The sequence below is a fragment of the Eurosta solidaginis genome, chromosome 5, assembly GCF_040869045.1.
Source record: "Eurosta solidaginis isolate ZX-2024a chromosome 5, ASM4086904v1, whole genome shotgun sequence".
In the NCBI taxonomy this organism is placed as follows: domain Eukaryota; kingdom Metazoa; phylum Arthropoda; class Insecta; order Diptera; family Tephritidae; genus Eurosta; species Eurosta solidaginis.
The window spans coordinates 231,757,236-231,783,423 of record NC_090323.1 but is presented as its reverse complement, the minus strand read 5'-3'; the positions used below and the strand labels follow the sequence as shown (position 1 = coordinate 231,783,423).

Here is a 26,188-nt window from a genome sequence, read left to right as displayed (position 1 = left end):
ATTGTGGGTTCAACTCCAGGTCAAAGAACTTCTAAAATTTAGAAAAAACCCTTTTAAATTAAAAAATTTTTCTAAGCGGGGTCGTCCCTCGGAGTGTATTCCTGTCATGAAAAGCTTTTTAATTGAAAATTCACCTGCCTTGCAGATGCCGTTAGGAGTCGGCATAACACATGTAGGAGCACGGCGCAAATTGAAAGAACAAGATCGGCCTTAAATATCGTCGGATATTATCGCGCCTTGGATTTATTTATTTTTTATTTTGTTTTATTTTCGTGAAAATACTGTAGTATTAGAATCCTACATTTGAGTTCACTTAGAGAACCATACTTGAGTACATGTTGGAACCCATCTTTTTATACTAAGCTGAGCAGAGCTCACATAGTATATTAACTTTGTTCGCATAACGGCAATCCGTAAGGGCATAAACTAATCGAGATAGATATAGAATGATCTGGACGAAAAAAGAAATTCATTTAGCCATGTCCGTCCGTCCGTAAACACGATAACTTGAGTAAATTTTGAGTTATATTGATGAAATTTGGTATGTAGGTTCCTGGGCGCTCATCTCAGATCGCTATTTAAAATGAACGAAATCGGTTTACAACCACGAAAAACAGAAAAAGTGCGATAATTCATTACCAAAGACGACTAAACCGATGAAACTTGGTAGGTGCGTTAACCTTATGACGCAAAATAGAAAATTAGTAAAATTTTGGACAACGGGCGTGGCACCGCCCACTTTTGAAAGAAGGTAATTTAAAAGTTTTGCAAGCTGTAATTTCGCAGTCGTTGAAGATATCATGATGAAATTTGGCAAACACGTTACTCCTATTAATGAACTATTAATGAACTTAGTTCACGTGCTTACTTGAACTCACTTTATCTTGGTATAAAAAATGGCCGAAATCCGACTATGACCACGGCCACTTTTTCGAAATCGAAAATTACGAAAAATGAAAAAATGCTATAATTCTATATCAAATATGAACAAGTAAGGAAGGCTAAGTTCGGGTGTAACCGAACATTACATACTCAGCTGAGAGCTTTTGAGGCAAAATAACGGAAAATCACCATGTAGGAAAATGAACCTGGGGTAATCCTGAAAAATGTTTGTACGATATGGGAATCAAATGAAACATGTTAATGAGTATTTTAAAAGGGCGTGGGCCTAAGTTCTATAGGTGGACGCCTCTTCGAGATATCGCCATAAAGGTGGACCAGCGTGACTCTAGAATTTGTTTGTATGATATGGGTATCAAATGAAAGGTGTTAATGAGTATTTTAAAAGGGCGTAGACCTTAGTTCTATAGGTGGACGCCTTTTCGAGATATCGCCATAAAGGTAGACCAGGGGTGACTCTAGAATTAGTTTGTACGATATGGGTATCAAATGAAAAGTGTTAATGAGTATTTTAAAAGGGAGTGGGCCTTAGTGCTATAGGTGGACGCCTTTTCGACATAAAGGCGGACCAGGGGCGACTCTAGAATTTGTTTGTACGATATGGGTATCAAATGAAAAGTGTTAATGAGTATTTTAAAAGGGAGTGGGCCTTAGTTCTATAGGTGGACGCCTTTTCGAGATATCACCATAAAGGTGGACCAGCGTGACTCTAGAATTTGTTTGTATGATATGGGTATCAAATGAAAGGTGTTAATGAGTATTTTAAAAGGGCGTAGGCCTTAGTTCTATAGGTGGACGCCTTTTCGAGATATCGCCATAAAGGTAGACCAGGGGCGACTCTAGAATTAGTTTGTACGATATGGGTATCAAATGAAAGGTGTTAATGAGTATTTTAAAAGGGAGTGGGCCTTAGTTCTATAGGTGGACGCTTTTTCGAGATTTCGCCATTAAGGTGGACCAGGGGTGACTCTGGAATTTGTTTGTACGATATGGGTATCAAATGAAAAGTATTAGTGAGTATTTTAAAAGGGAGTGGGCCTTAGTTCTATAGGTGGACGCTTTTTCGAGATTTCGCCATTAAGGTGGACCAGGGGTGACTCTAGAATTTGTTTGTACGATATGGGTTTCAAATGAAAAGTGTTAATGAGTATTTTAAAAGGGAGTGGGCCTTAGTGCTATAGGTGGACGCCTTTTCGACATAAAGGCGGACCAGGGGCGACTCTAGAATTTGTTTGTACGATATGGGTATCAAATGAAAAGTGTTAATGAGTATTTTAAAAGGGAGTGGGCCTTAGTTCTATAGGTGGACGCTTTTTCGAGATTTCGCCATTAAGGTGGACCAGGGGTGACTCTAGAATTTGTTTGTACGATATGGGTTTCAAATGAAAAGTGTTAATGAGTATTTTAAAAGGGAGTGGGCCTTAGTGCTATAGGTGGACGCCTTTTCGACATAAAGGCGGACCAGGGGCGACTCTAGAATTTGTTTGTACGATATGGGTATCAAATGAAAAGTGTTAATGAGTATTTTAAAAGGGAGTGGGCCTTAGTTCTATAGGTGGACGCCTTTTCGAGATATCACCATAAAGGTGGACCAGCGTGACTCTAGAATTTGTTTGTATGATATGGGTATCAAATGAAAGGTGTTAATGAGTATTTTAAAAGGTCGTAGGCCTTAGTTCTATAGGTGGACGCCTTTTCGAGATATCGCCATAAAGGTAGACCAGTGGTGACTCTAGAATTAGTTTGTACGATATGGGTATCAAATGAAAGGTGTTAATGAGTATTTTAAAAGGGAGTGGGCCTTAGTTCGATAGGCGGACGCCTTTTCGAGAATATGGGTATCAAATGACAAGTGTTAATGAGTATTTTAAAAGGGAGTGGGCCTTAGTTCTATAGGTGGACGCCTTTTCAAGATATCACCATAAAGGTGGACCAGCGTGACTCTAGAATTTGTTTGTATGATATGGGTATCAAATGAAAGGTGTTAATGAGTATTTTAAAAGGGCGTAGGCCTTAGTTCTATAGGTGGACGCCTTTTCGAGATATCGCCATAAAGGTGGACCAGGGGTGACTCTAGAATTTGTTTGTACGATATGGGTATCAAATGAAAGGTGTTAATGAGTATTTTAAAAGGGAGTGGGCCTTAGTTCTATAGGTGGACGCCTTTTCGAGATATCACCATAAAGGTGGACCAGCGTGACTCTAGAATTTGTTTGTATGATATGGGTATCAAATGAAAGGTGTTAATGAGTATTTTAAAAGGGCGTAGGCCTTAGTTCTATAGGTGGACGCCTTTTCGAGATATCGCCATAAAGGTGGACCAGGGGTGACTCTAGAATTTGTTTGTACGATATGGGTATCAAATGAAAGGTGTTAATGAGTATTTTAAAAGGGAGTGGGCCTTAGTTCTATAGGTGGACGCCTTTTCGAGATATCACCATAAAGGTGGACCAGCGTGACTCTAGAATTTGTTTGTACGATATGGGTATCAAATGAAAAGTATTAATGAGTATTTTAAAAGGGAGTGGGCCTTAGTTCTATAGGTGGACGCTTTTTCGAGATTTCGCCATTAAGGTGGACCAGGGGTGACTCTAGAATTTGTTTGTACGATATGGGTTTCAAATGAAAAGTGTTAATGAGTATTTTAAAAGGGAGTGGGCCTTAGTGCTATAGGTGGACGCCTTTTCGACATAAAGGCGGACCAGGGGCGACTCTAGAATTTGTTTGTACGATATGGGTATCAAATGAAAAGTGTTAATGAGTATTTTAAAAGGGAGTGGGCCTTAGTTCTATAGGTGGACGCCTTTTCGAGATATCACCATAAAGGTGGACCAGCCTGACTCTAGAATTTGTTTGTATGATATGGGTATCAAATGAAAGGTGTTAATGAGTATTTTAAAAGGTCGTAGGCCTTAGTTCTATAGGTGGACGCCTTTTCGAGATATCGCCATAAAGGTAGACCAGTGGTGACTCTAGAATTAGTTTGTACGATATGGGTATCAAATGAAAGGTGTTAATGAGTATTTTAAAAGGGAGTGGGCCTTAGTTCGATAGGCGGACGCCTTTTCGAGAATATGGGTATCAAATGACAAGTGTTAATGAGTATTTTAAAAGGGAGTGGGCCTTAGTTCTATAGGTGGACGCCTTTTCAAGATATCACCATAAAGGTGGACCAGCGTGACTCTAGAATTTGTTTGTATGATATGGGTATCAAATGAAAGGTGTTAATGAGTATTTTAAAAGGGCGTAGGCCTTAGTTCTATAGGTGGACGCCTTTTCGAGATATCGCCATAAAGGTGGACCAGGGGTGACTCTAGAATTTGTTTGTACGATATGGGTATCAAATGAAAGGTGTTAATGAGTATTTTAAAAGGGAGTGGGCCTTAGTTCTATAGGTGGACGCCTTTTCGAGATATCACCATAAAGGTGGACCAGCGTGACTCTAGAATTTGTTTGTATGATATGGGTATCAAATGAAAGGTGTTAATGAGTATTTTAAAAGGGCGTAGGCCTTAGTTTTATAGGTGGACGCCTTTTCGAGATATCACCATAAAGGTGGACCAGCGTGACTCTAGAATTTGTTTGTATGATATGGGTATCAAATGAAAGGTGTTAATGAGTATTTTAAAAGGGAGTGGGCCTTAGTTCTATAGGTGGACGCCTTTTCGAGATATCACCATAAAGGTGGACCAGCGTGACTCTAGAATTTGTTTGTATGATATGGGTATCAAATGAAAGGTGTTAATGAGTATTTTAAAAGGGCGTAGGCCTTAGTTCTATAGGTGGACGCCTTTTCGAGATATCGCCATAAAGGTGGACCAGGGGTGACTCTAGAATTTGTTTGTACGATATGGGTATCAAATGAAAGGTGTTAATGAGTATTTTAAAAGGGAGTGGGCCTTAGTTCTATAGGTGGACGCCTTTTCGAGATATCGCCATAAAGGTGGACCAGCGTGACTCTAGAATTTGTTTGTATGATATGGGTATCAAATGAAAGATGTTAATGAGTATTTTAAAAGGGCGTAGGCCTTAGTTCTATAGGTGGACGCCTTTTCGAGATATCGCCATAAAGGTGGACCAGGGGTGACTCTAGAATTTGTTTGTACGATATGGGTATCAAATGAAAGGTGTTAATGAGTATTTTAAAAGGGAGTGGGCCTTAGTTCTATAGGTGGACGGACGCCTTTTCGAGATATCGCCCTAAAGGTGGACCAGGGGTGACTCTCGAATTTGTTTGTACGATACGTGTATCAAATGAAAGGTGTTAATGAGTATTTTAAAAGGGAGTGGTGGTAGTTGTATATGTGAAGGCGTTTTCGAGATATTGACCAAAATGTGGACAGGGTGACCCAGAACACCATCTGTCGGGTACCGCTAATTTATTTATTTATATATGTAATACCACGAACAGTATTCCTGCCAAGATTCCAAGGGCTTTTGATTTCGCCCTGCAGAACTTTTTCATTTTCTTCTACTTAATATGGTAGGTGTCGCACCCATTTTGCAAAGTTTTTCCTAAAGTTATATTTTGCGTCAATAAACTAATCCATTTACCATGTTTCATCCCTTTTTTCGTATTTGGTATAGAATTATGGTATTTTTTTTTCATTTTTCGTAACTTTTGATATCGAAAATTTGGGCGTACTCATAGTCGGATTTCGGCCACTTCTTACACCAATATAAAGTGAGTTCAGATAAGTAAGTGAACTGAGTTTAGTAAAGATATATCGATTTTTGCTCAAGTTATCGTGTTAACGGCCGAGCGGAAGGACAGACGGTCGACTGTGTATAAAAACTGGGCGTGGCTTCAACCGATTTCGCCCTTTTACACAGAAAACAGTTACAGTCCTAGAATCTAAGCTGTGAGATATCCACAATGAAATATGAATAATCTGGCAACTCTAGCATTAGAACGTAAGAAACATAGAATGTAAGAAAGAAAAATAATGAAATAAAAAACACTTGGATTTTAACCTTAAACGCGTGCACACCACTTTCTGCAAGTCATATATAAATATTTACGAAGATATAACAAATTGGCGACGAAATGACTCCTAATCCAAGCGATGTGGTCTCAGCTTCAAACATCACCTTGTTCCAGTCAGCAAGTATTCCGGAGTTCTCACCAACGCAAATGTCGTGGGACATATGGAAGGAGCGTTTGGAAATTCATTTTTGTGAGGTTAGGTGCACAGATGACAATGCAAAAAAAGCGATTTTATTGAATTCAATTGGTGCGGAGGCATACAGTGTAATACACAGTTTGTGCAGTCCTAGTAGCCCGTCGTCCAAAGCGTACAAAGATTTGTGCGAAATGATGCACACTCAATTTACTCCGCCCACAATAATTTTTCATGAACGCCGAAATTCCACGTAGCCTGCAGACAAGATGAGGAAACCGTGGCCATGTGGTTTGCTAGAGTAAAGAAATTGGCTCTAAATTGTAATTTGGTCCAAACTTAGACGCCTTCGTACTGGATAAATTCATAGTGGGATTACTTAATGAAATTTTTGAGCGAATTTGCGAGGAAGGCGAGAAGTTAACCATTGAACAAGCGTTAAGAAAGGCGCTGATCGTCGAAACAAAATTAGCGTCTCGTACCGTGGGAGTAAAAGCTGCAGCACACGAAGATGGTGCCGTAAATTTCGTAAAGAAGTCCGCACATTCAAGACAACAAACAACACGTAGCAGCAGCAATAACAATAAAACAACAGGCAATTCAATTAGTGGAAAGAATAATTCCAACAAAAAGAAACCGTGCTGTCACTGTGGTGGCGAAACCACGAAGCTTCAGCATGTAAATATAGAGAGAGCAAATGTTACAAATGCGGTAAAACTGGGCACTTGGCATCAGTATGCAAAAGTAGACAAAACAAGAACAATGCTGTAAACTGTGTATCGGACTCAGATAATTTTTTATATACTGATAACGATTGTGTTTTTTCTAACTCTACTTTTAGTGTTCAGTGTACGAATAACGCGAGTGGAGCCTACACACTATGTGTTTCAATTAATAATACAAGGGTAGAAGCCGCATGTGACACGGGGGCTCCGTGCACCCTAATTCCCTCATCACTTTATCAACAAATTAAAGAAAAATCAATCCTTAGGAAATGTAAAGTTCCGTATGTGGATTACAGCGGTGAGCGGATTGCAATATTGGGTGAGTTTGATGCATTGATCAGATGCAAAGGTAATACCAAGATGATTGTTGTTGTCATGACCAAGACGGAAAATCCTCCCTTGTTAGGACGTAGTTTTTTAAGAGCATTTGGCTTTGACCTAGTTCAAGTCATTGCAACGTACCCAAGTAATGACCACAGTGTTATTGCGAATTCAATTAAAGCAGAATTTTCGATGTATTTAGTAGTGGCCTCGGTGCCTTTAATGGCAAGACAATTTCCTTAAAACTAAGCAGCAATGCAAATCCAATTTTTTTTAAACCACGCCCCGTACCCTTGGCATGGAAAGACAAAATTGAAGCTAAGTTGAGTGATTTAGTAAAACAGGGTATGTTAGAGCAAGTAGACAATTCCGATTGGGGAACCCCTCTAGTTCCTATACTAAAATCGGATGGAGATATACGTGTATGTGCAGATTATAAAGTCACAATAAACAAATTTTAAGAGAACTTCCAATATCCTCTACCAAGGATTGATGAAATTTTTGCTGCTCTTCAAGGCGGTGAATTATTCACGAAACTCGACTTATCGCAAGCGTACAACCAATTGTTATTGGATGAAAATTCGCAGAAGATTTGTACATGGAGTACACATGTAGGAATTTTTAAGGTAAAACGTTTGCCCTTCGGTGTTAAGACTGCAGCGGCAATTTTTCAAAAAACCATGGAAAATTTTTTTAGAGATATAAAACATGTAGTGATTTATCAGGATGACATAACTGTTACTGGTCCGGATACGAAGACGCATTTAGAAACCCTGAGAGCTGTGTTAAACAAATTAAGGTCGGCAAATTTCAAGCTCAACACAAAAAAATGTCAGTTTTTCAAGTCAAAAATATCATATTCAGGATTTAATATTGATAAGCATGGATTGAGCAAAAATGATGAAAACATCTCGTGCATAATTAATGCACCTACTCCTAAAAATGTGTCGGAACTTCGAGCCTTCACAGGAATGGCTAATTATTATTCTAAATAAATAAATTTATATTTATTTTATAAGTTTGCAGAAATAATGTCACCCTTGTATGATCTGTTAAAAAAGGACACAAAATTCGAATGGAATCAGAAATGTGAGGAAGCATACAGATCCATAAAAAGAGAAGTTACTTCTAATCAAATTATTGCACATTTCAATCCCAACTTAGAAATTATTCTAACCACAGACGCCTGCAATACTTCGGTTGCGGGTGTACTTGCTCACAAATTCCCCAATAACGAAGTAAAACCCGTAGCATTTATTTCAAGAGCACTTTCCAAGACCGAAACAAAATATAGCACATTGGAAAAAGAAGCTCTGGCGATTATTTATTCCATAACCAAATTAAAGCAATATCTTTTAGGCCACCAGTTCACCTTACGAACAGACCATAAGCCGTTAAGGACAATTTTTGGAGAACATAAGGGGCTACCTTTGATGGCTTCTGCTAGGTTGCAAAGATGGGATTTGGTCCTATCGGGTTTCGAATACAAAGTTGAATTATCAAAGGGACATTCAATAATGCAGATTGTATATCTAGATTACCACAAGCAACAGCTGTGAGTGATCATTATGAATGCAATTACATAAACCTTATTGAAAGCAAAAATTATTTAAACCTAAATTTCAAAGCCATAGCTAAGGAAACTCGACGCGATCCAATCCTTTCAAAGGTATTATGATCTGTAGAAAGAGGGGCCTTAAATAGCTTAAAAGGTGATGAATTCAAACCCTTTAAAAATAAGGAATCCGAATTATCTACAGAACACAATTGTATCATGTGGGGATATCGAGTAGTAGTTCCAAAAAAATTGCAGGGCGCAGTTTTAGAATATTTGCACATATCTCACCTAGGCATGGTGAAGACGAAATCATTAGCGCGTTCATATGTTTGGTGGCCAGGATTAGATAAAGACCTCGAAGTTGTGATTAGGAACTGTGAGGCATGCCAAGAACGTCAAGATAGTCCTAATAAAAGCACATTGATTCCGTGGAAACCCACAGACGCTTCTTGGAAGCGCATACACATAGATTTTGCTGGGCCGATCAAAAGCCAATATGCATTTGTAATTATTGACTCGTTTTCCAAGTGGGTTGAAGTCTTTCTAACGAAACATATAACGTCGGACTTTACGGTCAAAACAATGAGAGAGCTATTTTCTCGCAATGGACTAGTCGACGTAGTAGTGAGTGATAACGGTCGGCAGTTCACATCAGCTGACTTTCAGCATTTCCTGAAAACCAATGGCATTAGGCACGTACTCACTGCCCCAGGTTACCCATCTACTAATGGTCAAGCAGAAAGTTTTGTGAAGGTCTTAAAAAAATCAATTTTCGCAAACCTTAAAAACAATTGCACAGATGACTTAAGCACCATTATAAACCGCTTTTTATTTGATTATAGAAACTCACCTCATTGCACAACTGGTGAAACACCAGCAAAAATTTTCTTTGGTAGAGCTTTGAAAACTAGGTTCGATATTTTGAAACCACCCACGACAAAAGACGCTATACTAAAAAGTCAAAGTAAAAGCATTGACTACTACAAAGGAAAACGTAATATTGAGTTTGATGAAGGACAAAAATATAAATCAGGGACTACAGGGACCCAAACAAGCCAACATGGTCTCCAGCAACAATACATAAGAAACTTGGCTTACAGACGTATCAATGCATTTTCACTCACAATAATAGATCAATCAAAAGACATTCAGATCAAATAAGAAGGAAAGATATCAGTAGTAGTGATAATAATGTGGATGTGGGCATGAGTAATACGGAGTCCACCAATGATCGCGTCACTGGTCCCGAATTGGAAAGCTGTGTGGAAGCTCCGTCGTGTGATGGCACAGATACACTAAAGCGCAACTTGAGACCCCGAAAGGCTGGTAAAGTCATTAGAGACTAATTGTTAATTTTCGATTCTTTTTTTTGAGTACACCAACCAATCTTAAAGGGTTGGCGTGTGAGTAATCCACAATGAAATATGAATAATCTGGCAACTCTAGCATTAGAACGTAAGAAACATAGAATGTAAGAAAGAAAAATAATGAAATAAAAAACACTTGGATTTTAACCTTAAACGCGTGCACACCACTTTCTGCAAGTCATATATAAATATATACGAAGATATAACATAAGCCCTTACCAAATTTCTCAAGGATTGGTAAATTTTTGTTCGACTTTTATGGCATAAAAAGTATCCTAGACAAATTAAATGAAAAAGGGCGGAGCCCCGCCCATTTTGAAATTTTCTTTTATTTTTGTATTTTATTGCACCATATCATTACTGGAGTCGAATGTTGACATAATTTACTTATATACAGTAAAGATATTAAATTTTTTGTTAAAACTTGACTTTAAACAAATTTTTTTTTAAAGTGGGCGTGGTCGTTCTCCGATTATGCTGATTTTTTTTAAGAATACATATAGTAATAGGAGTGACGTTCCTGCCAAATTTCATCATGATATCTTCAACGACTGCCAAATTACAGCTTGCAAAACTTTTAAATTAAAAAAAAAAAAAAATAAATGTAAGGCGCGATAACCTCCGAAGAGATCTAAGGCCGAGCTTCTCTTCCAATTTGCGTCGTGCTCCTCCTGATTTTACCTACAAATTGGCCGGACGGGACCTACATGTTTTATGCCGACTCCGAACGGCATCTGAAAGGCAGATGAGTTTTCACTGAGAGCTTTTCATGGCAGAAATACACCCGGAGCGCTTGCCAGTCACTGCCGAGGGGCGACCCCGCTTAGAAAAATTTTCTTCTAATTGAAAAACCTTATTTCTAAAATTTTGATGTTGCTTTGCCCGGGAGTTCAACCCAGGGCATACGGTGTGATAGGCGGAGCACGCTACCATCACACCATACCTTCTTATAAAAGTGGGCGGTGCCACGCCCATTGTGCAAAATTTTTACTAATTTTCTATTCTGCGTCAAAAGTTCAACTCACCTATCAAGTTTCATCGCTTTATCCGTCTGGTAATGAATTATCGCACTTTCGGTTTTTCGAAATTTTCGATACCGAAAAAGTGGACGTGGTTATAGTCCGATATCGTTCATTTTAAATAGCGATCTGAGATGAGTGCCCAGGAACCTACATACCACATTTCATCAAGATACCTCAAAATTTACTCAAGTTATCGTGTTAACGGACAGACAGACGAAGGGACATGGCTCAATCAAATTTTTTTTCGATACTGATGATTTTGATATATGGAAGGAAGTCTATATCTATCTCCATTCCTTTATACCTGTACAAACAACCGTTATCCAATCAAAGTTAATATACTCTGTGAGCTGTGCTCAACTGAGTATAAAAAAGGGATGAAACATGGTAATTGGATTGGTTTATTGACGCAAAATATAACTTTGGAAAAAACTTTGTAAAATGGGTGTGACACCTACCATATTAAGTAGAAGAAAATGAAAAAGTTCTGCAGGGTGAAATCAAAAGCCCTTGGAATCTTGGCAGGAATACTATTCGAGGTATTACATATATAAATAAATTAGCGGTACCCGACAGATGATGTTCTGGGTCACCCTGGTCCACATTTTGGTCGATATCTCGAAAACGCCTTCACATATACAACTAAGGGCCCTCATTAATACCTGTAATTTGATACTCATATCGTACAAACACATTCTAGTCCCTTGGTCCACCTTTATGGCGATATCTCGACAAGGCGTCCACCAATAGAACTAAGGCCCACTCCCTTTTAAAATACTCTTTAATACCTTCTATTTGAAACCCATGTCATACAAACACATTCCAGGGTTACCCTAGGTTCATTTTGTTAAATGGTCATTTTCCCTTATTTTGTCTCCAAAGCTCTCAGCTGAGTATGTAATGTTCGGTTACACCCAAACTTAGCCTTCCTTACTTGTTTCAACTTAAGTAAAATCATTTTCTGCTTTACAAAAAATTCCCCTTTTTTCTGAGAACATTATGATTCTCATGTTAAGCCACTGTTTTCGAACATCCCTTGAGATTTCAGATCAACATAAGCTCTAATGGTACTCAAGTTGAAATGCTTCTTGGGTATATTCGACGCTATTGCGAACGAACACAACTAACTGATCGGTTAACGGTTTGAACTTACTTAACGTACTTAAAAAAGCGGGCCTTATACCACTTTGTTTGATAACATAAAATTTTGCTGCTCATCTCAGCTTAAGAGGCCGAAGTAGCAGGGTTAAACTCCAGTCAACTTGTAACTTTTTATACTCAGCTGAGCAGAGCTCACAGAATATATTAATTTTGTTCGCATAACGGTAATCCGTAACGGCATAAACTAATCGAGACAGATATAGACTTCTATATATAAAAATGATCTGGGCGAAAAAGAAATTCATTTAGCCATGTCCGTCCGTCCGTCCGTAAACACGATAACTTGAGTAAATTTTGATGCATATAAAAGAAATTTGGAATGTAAGTTCCTGGATACTCATCTCAAATCGCTATTTAGAATGAACGAAATCGGACTATAACCACGATATCGAAAATTTCGAAAAACCCGAAAAAGTGCGATAATTCATTACCAAAGACGGATAAAGCGATGAAACTTGGTAGGTGGGTTGACCTTATGACGCAGAATAAAAATTTTGTAAAATTTTGGACAATGGGCGTGGCTTCGCCCACTTTTAAAAGAAGGTAATTTAAAAGTTCTTCAGGCTGTAATTTGGTATTCGTTGAAGATATTATGATGAACTTTGGCAGGAACGCAAATCGATTGACGAAAACGCCCACTTAAAAAAAAATTTAAGTCAAATTTTAACAAAAAATGTAATATCTTTACAGTATATACATAAGTAAATTACGTCAAATTCAACTCCAGTAATGATATGGTGCAACAAAATACAAAAATAAAAGAAAATTTCAAAATGGGCATGGCTCCGCCCTTTTTCATTTAATTTGTCTGGAATATTTTTAATGCCATAAGTCGAATAAAAATCGGTTGAAGCCACGCCCAGTTTTTATACACAGTCAACCGTCTGTCCTTGTTGTTGGCCGTTAACACGATAACTTGATCAAAAATCGATATCTTTACTAAACTTAGTTCACGTACTTATCTGAACTCACTTTATCTTGGTATTAAAAATGGACGAAATCCGACTATGACCACGCCCACTTTTTCGATATCGAATATTTTGAAAAATTTTAAAAAAATTCCATAATTCTATACCACATACGAAAAAAAGGATGAAACATGGTGATTGGATTGGCTTTTTGACGCAAAATATAACTTTGGAAAAAACTTTGTAAAATGGGTGTGAAAAGCCCTTGGAATCATGGCAGGAATACTGTTCGTGGTATTACATATATAAATAACAGACAGCTGATGTTCTGGGTCACCCTGGTCCATATTTTGGTCGATACCTCGAAAACGCCTTCACATATACAAGTAAGTAACTCCCTTTTAAAACCCTCATTACTACCTTTAATTTAATACCCATATCGTACAAACACATTCTAGAGTCACCCGTGGTCCACCTTTATGGCGATATCTCGAAAAGGCGTCGACCTATAGAACTATGGCCCAGTCCCTTCTAAAATATTCTTTAATACCTTCCATTTGATACCCATGTCATACAAACACATTCCCGGATTACCCTAGGTTCATTTTCCTACATGGTGATTTTCCCTTATTTTGTCTCCAAAGCTCTCAGCTGAGTATGTAATGATCGGTTACACCCCAACAGATCCCTCCTTACTTGTTTTTCCTTGTGGTTGTGCCACATACGTACATAAACCTAGCCATAGCACCACCACTCCTGGAGTTGACTTAAATAATGAATTTATTAAAAGTTTACAAACATTTTATAGAACTTCACAGGTTCTTATAATTTTTTGTACTTACTTATTAGTATCAGTTCTTGATTGCGCCAACATATCGAATTCGTCAACATCCTTAGTTTGGGGCTTGGTTACCATTGTATCTGTAAATAATAAAACATGTTTATAGAGAAACAAAAAAATGAAACAAACTTACTCATAAGACCAAATGAATTCGATAATTTATCAACTCTGGTTTCCAAATCTATTAATCGTGGATCATTTGTTATTGCACCAGCTTGTGAGGCACTAGATGTGGGTGGTGGTGCACCAATAGCAGCGCCGAGTATAGCAGAAGGCGATGTTGCACTACTACTTGTACGATTCTTTTCATATCGTTGATGGCGCAAAAATAAATTATTTAATTCATCATTAAGACGCAGCAGCTCAGCTGTTAATTCATCATCATTAATTCGCCCAATTAAATCTACAATTCGACCTTGCATTTCTCTTTAAATAAAAATATTTATACAGAGACATTGATAAGTTATGTGTGGTGTTCATGTAGGATACAACTGTGGTAAAAAACTGCATTAAATCGCTTGCAAATTATGATTATTTATTTATTTCTAATAATTTGTATTAAAATACTAGCTTATGCCCGCGGGTTTTAGCCCACGTTTCTATAAAAATATGCAAGCTACGCGTAATTGGCCATGGGTGAAACATAAATTGGTAAGATTGACTTCTGCTACAGCTATTGACTGTTGTTGTATGATATAATCATATTTGTAAAAGGACTCCCCTCGCGTAGGTGAGGTTGACAATTGAGTTGCAGAAGCTCTGAAGCTATAAAGGTTTGTATTGCGCTCATCAATCCCTTGATTCGCATCTAATGATCGTTCTTGAGCTTCATTGATAGGTTTAGGAAATTGAGGCATTTAAAATTGAAAAGACAAATCTATCGGTATCAATGGAGGCCTTGGTTTTAGACTTTTTGTTTTCGTAATTTTCCGATAAAATGAATTGCTTCAATGACATCCGTAAAAGGTTTGTGATGAAAAGCCTTGTCCCTCTACATAAGCGTGGAGAATCGCAATAACGAAGCATAAATATTATGATATTATGGGCCCTTTTTTAAGGATCAATCGATGAGGAGAAATTTCTGATGGCTCAGAGGAGCTAATAAACTCAATCGGATATGCACAGCTTGGGACTCTTCCACGACTGCGTTAATATAGTGATAAGTTGTCTTGGTTCTAATAGTATTAACATCCTCATTTTAAGGTGCCTAAAATGCCTTTTCTCATAGCAAAATTTTAGTTTGTAAAGATAGATTCAATATACGGAAGAAACATTAGCTACTAAAGCTTCAGGTGATGTCATAATTTCTCAAAAACTCACAGGAAAAGAAATCAAATCTGTTAGTAAAGAAATAGGACTTTTGCGATAATTAATTTCAAGAAGTTGCCCTCTCATATTTCTAAAAAGAGTAAGTTTTTGCACCTAAAGCCGTCTATAGACGAAAAAGCACGCATTTACTTCAACTGCGGCTGTTCCAGCAAGTAACAGGAAAGCGCCACCTTTGGGATGATCATTACACTTTAAATTCTTAAGGGTTCGGTCTAAAACTTACTGAGTCATGGTGCACACATCACACACCCTCACTTTGGACTGACCGTTTGCCTATGTTGCGCATCGGTGTATCAGATGTTTGCAGACAGTGGTCATTTAAAAATCGGAGTTGTACGTCCACCACACAAAGGGTTGCCGCGGTATCTGAGAAAGCAACTGCCATAGTGATTTCTCTTTTTGCTCTTACATCAATCAATATCAAATTAAACAGAAATGTTTGTTTCCGGTTCCTCCAAGCGTATACAAAAATACCAACCCTAAAGAAAATAATACTAAAGGAATAACAGCCAAACCCAACTCTGCAATCAAACTTTACGTGTTGAAATAACCTAAGTTTTTAAGGCAGCCATAGTTCTGAAAGTCCCATTTGTATTGTTTTTGTTTTAGGACTTAACGTCATATAGCTCCAGACCAATTTTCATTATTCATTACAAAGTTATAAACCCTGCAAGCTCTACGTGTGAGGAATTCCAAACCAAGACGAATTAAGTGACTCATAACAAGATCCTAGATAAATGAGAAAAAGTGTCCAGTCTTAAACGGAGGCATATTTTTAAATGATACTTACGATAATATAACTGTTATAGAAGAGCACACATACGAACACACAATATGAAGTAAATGGTCCTGCTCTATCTTTGCTTGCGAGTTCTCGCCCGTAGGCATTCCATGGAATACTCTGTAGGAGTATCCCGAGCCGAAGTAGGTGATACTCGCCTAGGACATACTCCACAACCTATACTCATTCATATAAACAGAACAAAATTTTCAACCCGAAAAATGTAAAAAAGTATGCAACCATTGCATTTCGCTATAAAACGTATTTTTTGGAATGTTCCAGAATGGCTAAATTTTCTGTTTTTTTTTTTTTTATTTCTGATAAAGATTATTACATAGAGTTTAAAAAGTGAAGTTTAATCTCACCCACATATAAAAAAAGTTAAGGGTGCACTTATTGCGTTTTGGTTTGGAACTCCTCAAGTCATGCATGAAATGTGTTTTTTATGTGTATAGTCGTTTTACGGCCACCGTGGTGTGATGGTAGCGTGCTCCGCCTATCACACCGTACGCCCTGGGTTCAACTCCCGGGCAAAGCAACATCAAAATTTTAGAAATAAGGTTTTTCAATTAGAAGAAATTTTTTCTAAGCGGGGTCGCCCCTCGGCAGTGACTGGCAAGCGCTCCGAGTGTATTTCTGCCATGAAAAGCTCTCAGTGAAAACTCATCTGCTTGCAGATGCCGTTCGGAGTCGGCATAAAACATGTAGGTCCCGTCCGGCCAATTTGTAGGGAAAATCAAGAGGAGCACGACGCAAATTGGAAGAGAAGCTCGGCCTTAGATCTCTTCGGAGGTTATAGCGCCTTACATTTATTTTTATTTAGTCGTTTTAGAACTACAGCACGGAAAAAGCTAACAATAAACTAAACTTTTAGCACACCAACGCACGGAGTTTAAATTCGTACAGAAAAACCGGGCATTACAAGCCAACCTAATAAAACCGCACTGCGTTTTTTTAGCGCACGCAAACAACCGGCGTTTTTTGCCCTAACCGAAATAAGCATGCGTTGCGTCAATGTAAATCATGTCTGCAAACGTCAAACTGAAATGTCACGCAGAACAAAAATTGGAAATCGAGTTAGGTTTTCACGCAGCAAATTCAATTTCGGTTGCTCTCATACAAGTTGTATGTGCATGAGACATTTTTGACAGTGTTAAATGCGTTTAATTGAGTGCTTGCACCATTGTATATATTGCAATCATACATATATACAATGGGAAGATTGGTATGACAAGGCCTCTTTGTGAGCTGAATATTACGCCAAACTTCAAAAGCTTTCTTTATTATAATAGGATATATATTAGCACGCAAGCGATGGATAGGGACTTTGAAGAAGCGCGGCAAATTCATAGTCAAGATGTGAAAGTTTGCGGTACCTTTATTGACAGATAGCTCATAGAAAATTATGTCAAAAAGCTGCCACTACCTTTACGTCCTACGTTATCTTAACTATCAATATGTGCCTTTGTTTTTAATGATAAATTCATTATTGATATTAGAGAAAAATTACAAAGTTTACAAACGGCGATGGTTACTAGGATATTTTTCTGAATTTCAATTCTTCATCAGCTAGCTTCTCGGGAGCTGAGTATTGAACTCGAAACCTCCAACATTCATACTTTATACTACACCTTTTCCAATTTGCAATTCAAGTTCAGAAAATTACAATTCGAGTTCAGAATTTCCAATTCAAGTTCAGAAAATTACAATTCAAGTTCAGAAAATTGCATTTCAAGCTCAGAAAATCACAATTTAAATTCAGAAATTCAAGTTCAGAAAATTACAATTCAAGTTCAGAAAATCACAATTTAAATTCAGAAAATTATAAGTAGGGTGTTATCTTTCAAAAGTTATTCCAATTCATACTACGTAATGTAATACTTACATGTTATTTACGGAAGTGGTGATGCTTCGTTGACAATGGTGGCTTGGATATACTGTACTCTTTACAACAAGTGCATGAGGACGCTCCGGTCATGCAAGTACTTGGAAAGTAAGTGGATGGGAAGACCTCGACAGAGTTGCGATAGGCAGGTGGAGGAAGACTTGATCTGTGCACACAGTACTTATACGTTACTTGCGGGATTGTGGACGCTCCGTTGATTTCGTCATCACTGCTGTCATACTCAATGCAGATTAATGCTTGTGACCTTTACATAGAATATAGCTGGATGTCCTTGTAACTGACCTCTTATGAGAGGAGGAAAGAGAAGAGGGGAAACGGTTTTCTCCGCTATCTCCTTCATGTGAGCAAAATTGGTTTAAGTGAGTTAAGAAGTCCAATGCTTCTTTAACGCATAGTAGGCGTTCATATCCTTTTATCAGATTATTAGCGCTAACATTTACCATCTTACATACTTTAATTGCCATTGTATGAAAGAAAAAATTCTTGACAAACTTTCTGAACTTGAATTGTAATTTTCTGAACTTGAATTGGAATTTTCTGAAATTGAATTGTAAATTTCTGAACTTAAATTGGAATTTCTGAACTTGAATTGGAATTTTCTGAAATTGAATTGGAAAATCTGTACTTGGATTGTAAATTTCTGAACTTGAACTGTAAATTTCTGAATTGAAAGTTGAAATTCTGAACTTGAATTGTAATTTTCTGAACTTAAACTGGAAAAGATGTAGTGTAAAGGCAGAAGTGTTGAATCCAGTCAGCCATATGAATGACAAGCTGCTCGCTTTGCAATTGGTTAATAAGGTTCGCCAATTTGTTGCTATTCCGCTCCAAAGTGCAAAAGATGGGTTTGATGTTGTATTGAAAGACTGCGTTTATTTTTGAACCAGCGTTAACATAAACAGCAACATTAGCTTTAACATCCAGCGAAGAATCACTCTTGCTCATCAATGCTGCTTTTTTGGACTAGGTAGAGAATTGAAAAGTCAAGTCCTCGCTCGGCAAATGAGAATAATGCAATCAGATGGGGCGACTACGGGAGTTTTCGAGAAAAGTTTTTTGAAAGATTTACGGATCCCTTGGCGACAGCGAAAGAAAGTATTTTTATGGAAACTTATGCAAACAGACGCAGAGATCCAATTCCGCTGGAATGATCAGGTGGAAAACGATTTAAGTTCCCTTGGTGTGACCAATGGACACCAGTTGACGGAATGCTTTGAATGGCGCGCCTTCTTTGATGGTCATAGTAAGTAAGTATTAAACTTTTTTCAGGCGATGGTACGACAAAAAAAAATTATAAATCTTATGGAAAGCTTTTATCGAGAATACTCCACTTATTTTCATCTATTTTACTTTTTATGAAGGAATACAATTTTTTTTTTTTTTTATAACCAAGTGAAAGTTGATAGTTTGAATAAAATAACTATTGGGGGTTTTAAATTACAATATATGACTAATGCAGCATTCGCTTCATACTTGCATGTGGCTGTTAATTCAGTTAACAAAGCATAATCATCCGGATCCTCCTGTCCTGGTTTTAACTCGTTAAGCATTTCACCTAATACGGACATGTTATGAGCTACGATTTCAAGCTCCGATTGTAATTTAGTTGTTTGCTCTGCACTCAAAGCGGTGGGTCCATTGTTCTGAAGAAGACGCAAAATTTTGATACAAATTAGATTACATTTGAAGGGTAATAAATATACAGTTTACATATTACTTTTTGCCAAATTTTTGTAATAATTTTTAAAAATAAGTTCCTTCCTTATTTTTAGATCACAAGATTTTGTTAAATATTTCTATTAAAACAAGTAAAGGTGTTTAGTTCGGGTGTAACCGAACATTATATACTCAGAGTGAGCTTCAATTGTACATTTCATTTCAGATAAATTACTTTTCTACATAACACGTGGCACCGCCCGTTTAAAAGAAAATTGTCTCCCCATTTCCTCTTACAATAAAACTTGATAAGTGAAATATAATTGATTCAAAACTATTTTTTGCTAAGTTATAGCTTATTATTCTAGTCTACGACCCTTTTAAACTTGTTTTATATCTAAGTTGCCGTGGTCTTTAACCGATCCCGTCTATTTTTACTAGAAATATTTCCTGCTATAGGGAAAATCTGTGTACCCAATTTTTATACGATCCGTTAATTTTTCTTCGGGTTATGGCTCCCGAAACATAGAAATTTGCTTAGTCATAAAAGCGGCGCCCATTTTTTTAAAATTTGAAGCTTTTCCCATTTATTGTTATAAATCCACTTGGGAAATGAAATACAATTGATATAAAGCTCTTTTTTGCAAAGATATAGCTTATTTTATTCATCCACGACCCTTTTAAAAATCTTTTATATAAAAGTGGGCGTGTTCCTTAACCGATTTCGTTAATTTTTCCTCAAAGCATTCCTTATAGTAAAGGCAACCGCTCTGCCGAATTTTGTTACGATAGGTTTAACGATTTTTGATTTATGATTAATAATATTTGTAAAATTGATTTTATCACAAGTGGGCGGTGCCACGCCCATTTAAAAATTGTTTTTCTAATTATTATCAAGAGTCTCAATATCAGTCCACACGTCAAATTTCAACATTCAAGGTGTATTATTTACTAAATAATCGGACGGACATGGCTCAATCAAATTTTTTTTGATACTGATGATTTTGATATATGGAAGTCTATATCTATCTCGATTCCTTTATACCTGTACAACCAACCGTTATCCAATCAAAGTTGTAATACCCTGTGCACAAGTACAGCTGGGTATAAAAATATGAAAATGTGTAGCGAGCCTTGCTTAATTTTATTTGAACTTTATATGAGGACCTATAATATTTTATTTTACGAATAGCAGCTGCGATTTTTAAAATTCATTAACGAAACATAAATAAAACCGTATAAGTTCAGATGTATCCGAACATTATAGGTATACAACGTTATGAACCTCAATCGTTTAGTTCAAGGATATTGCTTTTCAAACTTTACCGAACCACTATATTGACACTAATAAAAAAGGTAGCGTGGTCATTAACTGACTTTAGACCACTTTTATCAGCAATACTGCGTTAAAAGGGCAATACATATACGTAGCAAATTTTGTTACGAAATGTCGTAAAACGATTGGTCAAATTGGTCAAAATGAATTACCGTCTTCGTCCATTTAACTTCCTCCCGCTAATTTTCTGTCAGAGGGCCTGTCTGCAGAACCTTGGTATAACAGCTTGAATGATCTTTATTTATGATTCATAGAATTTACAAAACTAGTTTTCTTAGAAGTGGACGGTACCACACGCATTCGGTTTCGATGCACACATATCGTTTTGTAATTTTAGGTCCATTATTTACTGAAGAATTCTTTTTTTCCCCAAAATATTGTAACGAATTTAGGGAAATACTGGTTATTTATGCACTTCTGTTAACGTTCGAATCGCTAAGCTGTTGAATAAATCACTCCAATATTCAGTATTGCAAACTGGTCTTTATTTGGATTATTTTAGGAGTAGTACTTCTCACTTATACTGCACAGCCAATAGCGTGTTTAAATCAAAATTGATTCGTTATTACTCAGCTTGCGCTGCTTTTATACTCTCGGTTTCCTCGTTCACCCATTTCTCCTAAAGTCTAGTAATTTCTCGAACAGTTGTAGCTCATGCTTGGTTAGTTACCAGCTATATACATGTATATCTGTAGTCCACGCCTCTCCCATTGCCATTTGCGTGTGTATGTGTGAGTAACTACTTCGGCTGATGATTACATATTTGTGTGTGTGAGATATCTCTTCGTCGCCTTCTACATAAGAGTGGCTGCTATATTGTTGTTGCAGCTTAGTGATGCTAATATTCGTCACAATATTATATATCGATCTCACCGAGTATAAAGATGGTAACATAAAAATTTTGTTTAAAAGAACATAACTGGGCGAGTTAGGGGATTAACCCTGCATATATGTATACTATGTAAAAAATTTTATTTTTTCACTTACAATCTCTTTAACTGAATCTCTAAGATACGCTAACATTCGCCCTTATTTACAGAATGTTCGAAATATGATATTTTTTTAAACTTAATAGCCGTGTTACAGCGTTTGACAGCTAATTAGAAACTGTTCTTATTTAAAAAAAGTGTCCAGAGAAACATAGAAGCTAATAGAAAGCAATTTATTCGCATTTATTTGTTTAAAATATTTGTGCATTTTAAAAACATTTAAAACTCACAATTTGGATGAGGCAACTAATAGAAACGGAATATATGTTATCAGATCAACTTAACGATAACGTTAGTTTTTGTTTGCATAACCCCTTTGCTTCAACAGTAACTCACATCTATTATGCATTGGTGTAATGAGATTCAGACAGCGCGGGATTCAAGGGCTTGATAAGCGCAAAGCTTTATAGCTTCAAAGCGCCCGCAACTCAATTATCAACCTCACCTATGCGAGGGGAATCCTGTTACGGATATGAATGTATCATACACATATTTAGCAGGCGAGGCTCTGGCGACCCCAAGTTTTTTTTTTTTTCTTTAATCCGTGATAGCTACGAAAAAGCTAGTGGCAACTAGGGGGTGGGGCGGGATGGTCTGGAAGGTTTAATTACATATTATAGTCATATTAATCGTTCTCAAGATGGTCGGGCTAGTACCTTAATGTTGCTTTGTTACCGGAACGTACTGGATCTATATCCGGCAAAGGACAATCAACATCGATAACTCTCCCTAAAACCTTCGGGGAGTGTCTTTATCGTTAATATAACAACAACAACATTAAGACAGCGCTTCACTGAAATTGTTTACCATGCCGTTTTTACACCAACCAGAAAGGATATCCATGCGTGGGACATTTTCTGTCTTCCATCCAGCCGTTTTTACATCACCCAGAGATGTTGTGCTGCGTTAAAATCTGGCATAGATGATGGCTTATGCCAAAACATTGGCAAAATTTTCGTCGAAATACTTCTTCGTTAACTTTACAGTGAGCTTGGGATGGTTACAGGCAGAAACGAATTGCGCCAGTTTTCTGTTCGGTACGACCAATGTGATCCCACAAAAGCCACACGACGATTTATTTATTTTATTTTTTTTTACTCTTTTCCGGGTATTTTTTGTAGATCATCGATATGCTGCGTTTAACTTCTGCAAGCCGTTTGTTTATGTGCAATATTGGCAACAATTTTATAAGGTTGGGTATGCCCTAAGACATTAGAGACCTTTGTTTTAAGGATTCGAAATGCTTCGAAGTTTCACTGTTTGACTTTCGACCTAAATGAAGTCAAAAAAAGAGCTGCGGATGTCAGCTGAACTGCTGCGGAGTAAGTTTAAAGCTATACTTACTTACTTACCGAAAGGGTCCAATATGTTATTATTACAACACACGCTGTCGAATATTATCTCTTTGAACAAGCAAAAATTAGTAATATCTATTACACAGCTGCAAAACAAAGCGCATTGAGTAGGAAATAGACAAAGGGAAAGCAAAAGCTTTTTAAGGGAAACGTTACAATATATCAAGCGTTTATCAAAAGAGACCATTTCTAATTAGCTGACCACAGCTGTAGGTAGGTTTTTAACACAACCAAGCTGCGTTCTTCCTATAGGATAGGCCGATAATACGAAATGGGCGTGATTACTATCAGATTTTGATACAATAATATTGTCACGAATATTAGCAACACTAAGTGATACTCACTAGTCTGATACTAAGTAAATGAAGTCACAACAACAATAAAGCAGACAGTCACTTGTATCTACATAAACGAATCAATCATTATGTCTACACATATCGCACACTAACTACAAAAGAGTCATAACTTAAAATTTTTCAAAATCGGTTTTTTTCCACAAACCAATTCACAGTACACATCTCTAACTGCCCCTTAAATTTCGTTGTCATTATTTTCTTCTTTAACTGGAAAATTACCGTTATGCCAGTTTTGGTGTTGATTGTATCGCTTGCGCTGCATCAACTAATGAGTACTATTTTTAGTTGTGTCAATGTTCTTAAGAACAAGTGAACAGTGTTTTACGCATAAAGCGTATTATTTTAAATTCTGACTATCTTGTTGCAAAAAAGTTTTAACTTTGTTGTATATTAATTAAAATTGTGTCTTTTTATACGTAAAGAGTAAGTAAATTTGCTTGTATTATTGTGAAATGTGCCTTTTTTGATGAAAAAATTGTCATATATAATTGTCATAAATAGTCATAATTCAAAATTGCTATATATTTTGTCCGTAAACAAATAATTACAACAAAATTTCGTCAATTCATTTTATAATGAAGGTCTCCTTCTTTGTAAAACTTGATTTCAGTATAACATTACAGAAGTTTTCACATAAACCGTTTTTCTTCTCTCCTGAACATTTACATTTTTCAAGTTGTGACTGTTTTGTAGTTAGTGTGCGATATGTACGTACACGCAGCGGAGAAGCAACGCACAACCACATGCATATATCTGAGATACTCCCGAAAGTATGCAATGAGAGAAGCTATAAAATCGTGCATCTGTAGTTACAGCTGAGAAATATATAGATGATAACTAACTAGTAAGTTCTGTAAATGGAAGCGCCTAGAAATATGTGAACGAGGAAACCGAAGAGTATAAAAGCGGCACAGGCTGAGGCATCAGGAATCAGTTTCATTTAAGCAAGCTATTGGTTGTGAAGTATCAGTGTTATTGTGAAGATCTTTAATAAAGGGCATTTTGCATTATAAATATTGGAGTTATTCATTCAACAGTTTAGCGATACGAACGTTAGTAGAAGGTAGCGAATAAGAGGATTTGCAAGTAAATTCGTTACAATATGTATATCTAATGAATTGCTACAGTTATCGTGCGCTCGGACGGAGGGATCGACGGGCCTGGCTTCGTCAATTACTTCTATCACCCAGAACATTTATATTTATTTATATCGATTCCTTTCTGCAGCTGTAATATACCATTAGGCAAATAAAATTAATGAAACAAGGAAACAAATACAAGCAGGATAGCCTATTGGTTAAGGTAACTGCAGTTTCACCGTGTGATTCGCGGTTCGAATCTCGGTGAAACCTTTGATAACATTACGAAATCGCCTGATGATGATTACGTGGCGGTTTTCGAAATGGTACCATCGCAATATGCCACTAAATGTTTCATTCCTTTATTTCAGTTTCTCTTAGAAAAACATAATAATTGAATATTCAATTATTATAAGCCGGTGTTAAGCTGATGAATTCTTAAATAACAAGTATAAATTGAACACACCATTAAAAAAACAAACATAAATATGTAAAACTCAACCCGAGTTTACAAAGCTTCTCATTCGCAACGAAAAAGAAACTTTACAAAAACAAATCTACATAACACACAAATTAATATAGAGGCAGAATGTCTCAATTGTGTTGTTAGTGTAGAAATGAGATAAACTGAATTAATTAAGGCAACTGCAGCTTCACCGTGTGATTCGCGGCTCGATACTCGGTGAAACCTTTGATAACATTACGAAATTGCCTGATGATGATTACGTGGCGGTTTTCGAAATGGTACCATCGCAATATGCCAGTAAATGTTTCTTTCCTTCTTTTCAATTTCTCTTAGGAAAGCATAATAATTTTATATTCAATTATTATAAGCCGGTGTTAAGCTCATGAATTCTACTTCTTCTTCTTCTACGGAAGTCATAAACAAGAAATAACAATTGAAAACACTATTAAACAAACAAACATAAAAATTAATAAACTTTATGCACTTTGCACAACTGGGTATAAAAGTTCTTACAACAAATATTTGGCAGAGAATCATCCTGAATTAATTAAATATTTATTTTACATACGTGAGTTGCAACGGGCATAGCATGCTGTGGTGAAATTGTTTGTTGCACAAGCTGTGGTGTAGGTTCGGGTACGCTCTGAAAATAATAATAGGATAATTTAAAATATAAGTTACATGTCGTTCAAAATAATAAATTTTGCCTATGCTAGTCGGTAACAAAATATTTTAAAGAGACGCAATACAGTGTTTGAAAAACTGCCAGCATAGTAGTAACTGCACCTACATATGTATGTATAATGTGTAGAGTTGGAACTCTACCGGGTATTTACCATTTTTATGGGTAAATACCAGGAAAATACCCGGTATATTCCTTTTTTGTATCTTTTTTGAGTATTTAAAAATCATTTGAATCGAGGCTGCTTGGAATTAAATTTATACGTCATTTGAAATTAAAAAATTTTCGTTTTGATTTTAAACAAACAACCCAGCAAACACTCGGAGTCAA

General features: G+C 36.8%; 1 protein-coding gene across 3 annotated transcripts in view; it reads right to left on the bottom strand.

Annotated features, from left to right (window-relative positions):
* LOC137252737 (TOM1-like protein 2) overlaps nucleotides 1-26,188 on the bottom strand; it is a 61,412-nt gene that overhangs the window by 8,063 nt on the left and 27,161 nt on the right. For all 3 annotated transcript variants that reach the window (XM_067788817.1, XM_067788816.1, XM_067788815.1), the window contains exons 3-6: nucleotides 25,745-25,819; nucleotides 19,413-19,582; nucleotides 14,057-14,349; nucleotides 13,925-14,003 (exon numbers count right to left, since the gene is read on the bottom strand). In XM_067788817.1, the coding sequence (XP_067644918.1) occupies nucleotides 13,925-14,003; nucleotides 14,057-14,349; nucleotides 19,413-19,582; nucleotides 25,745-25,819 (617 nt within the window). The remainder of the gene's footprint in view (nucleotides 1-13,924; nucleotides 14,004-14,056; nucleotides 14,350-19,412; nucleotides 19,583-25,744; nucleotides 25,820-26,188) is intronic.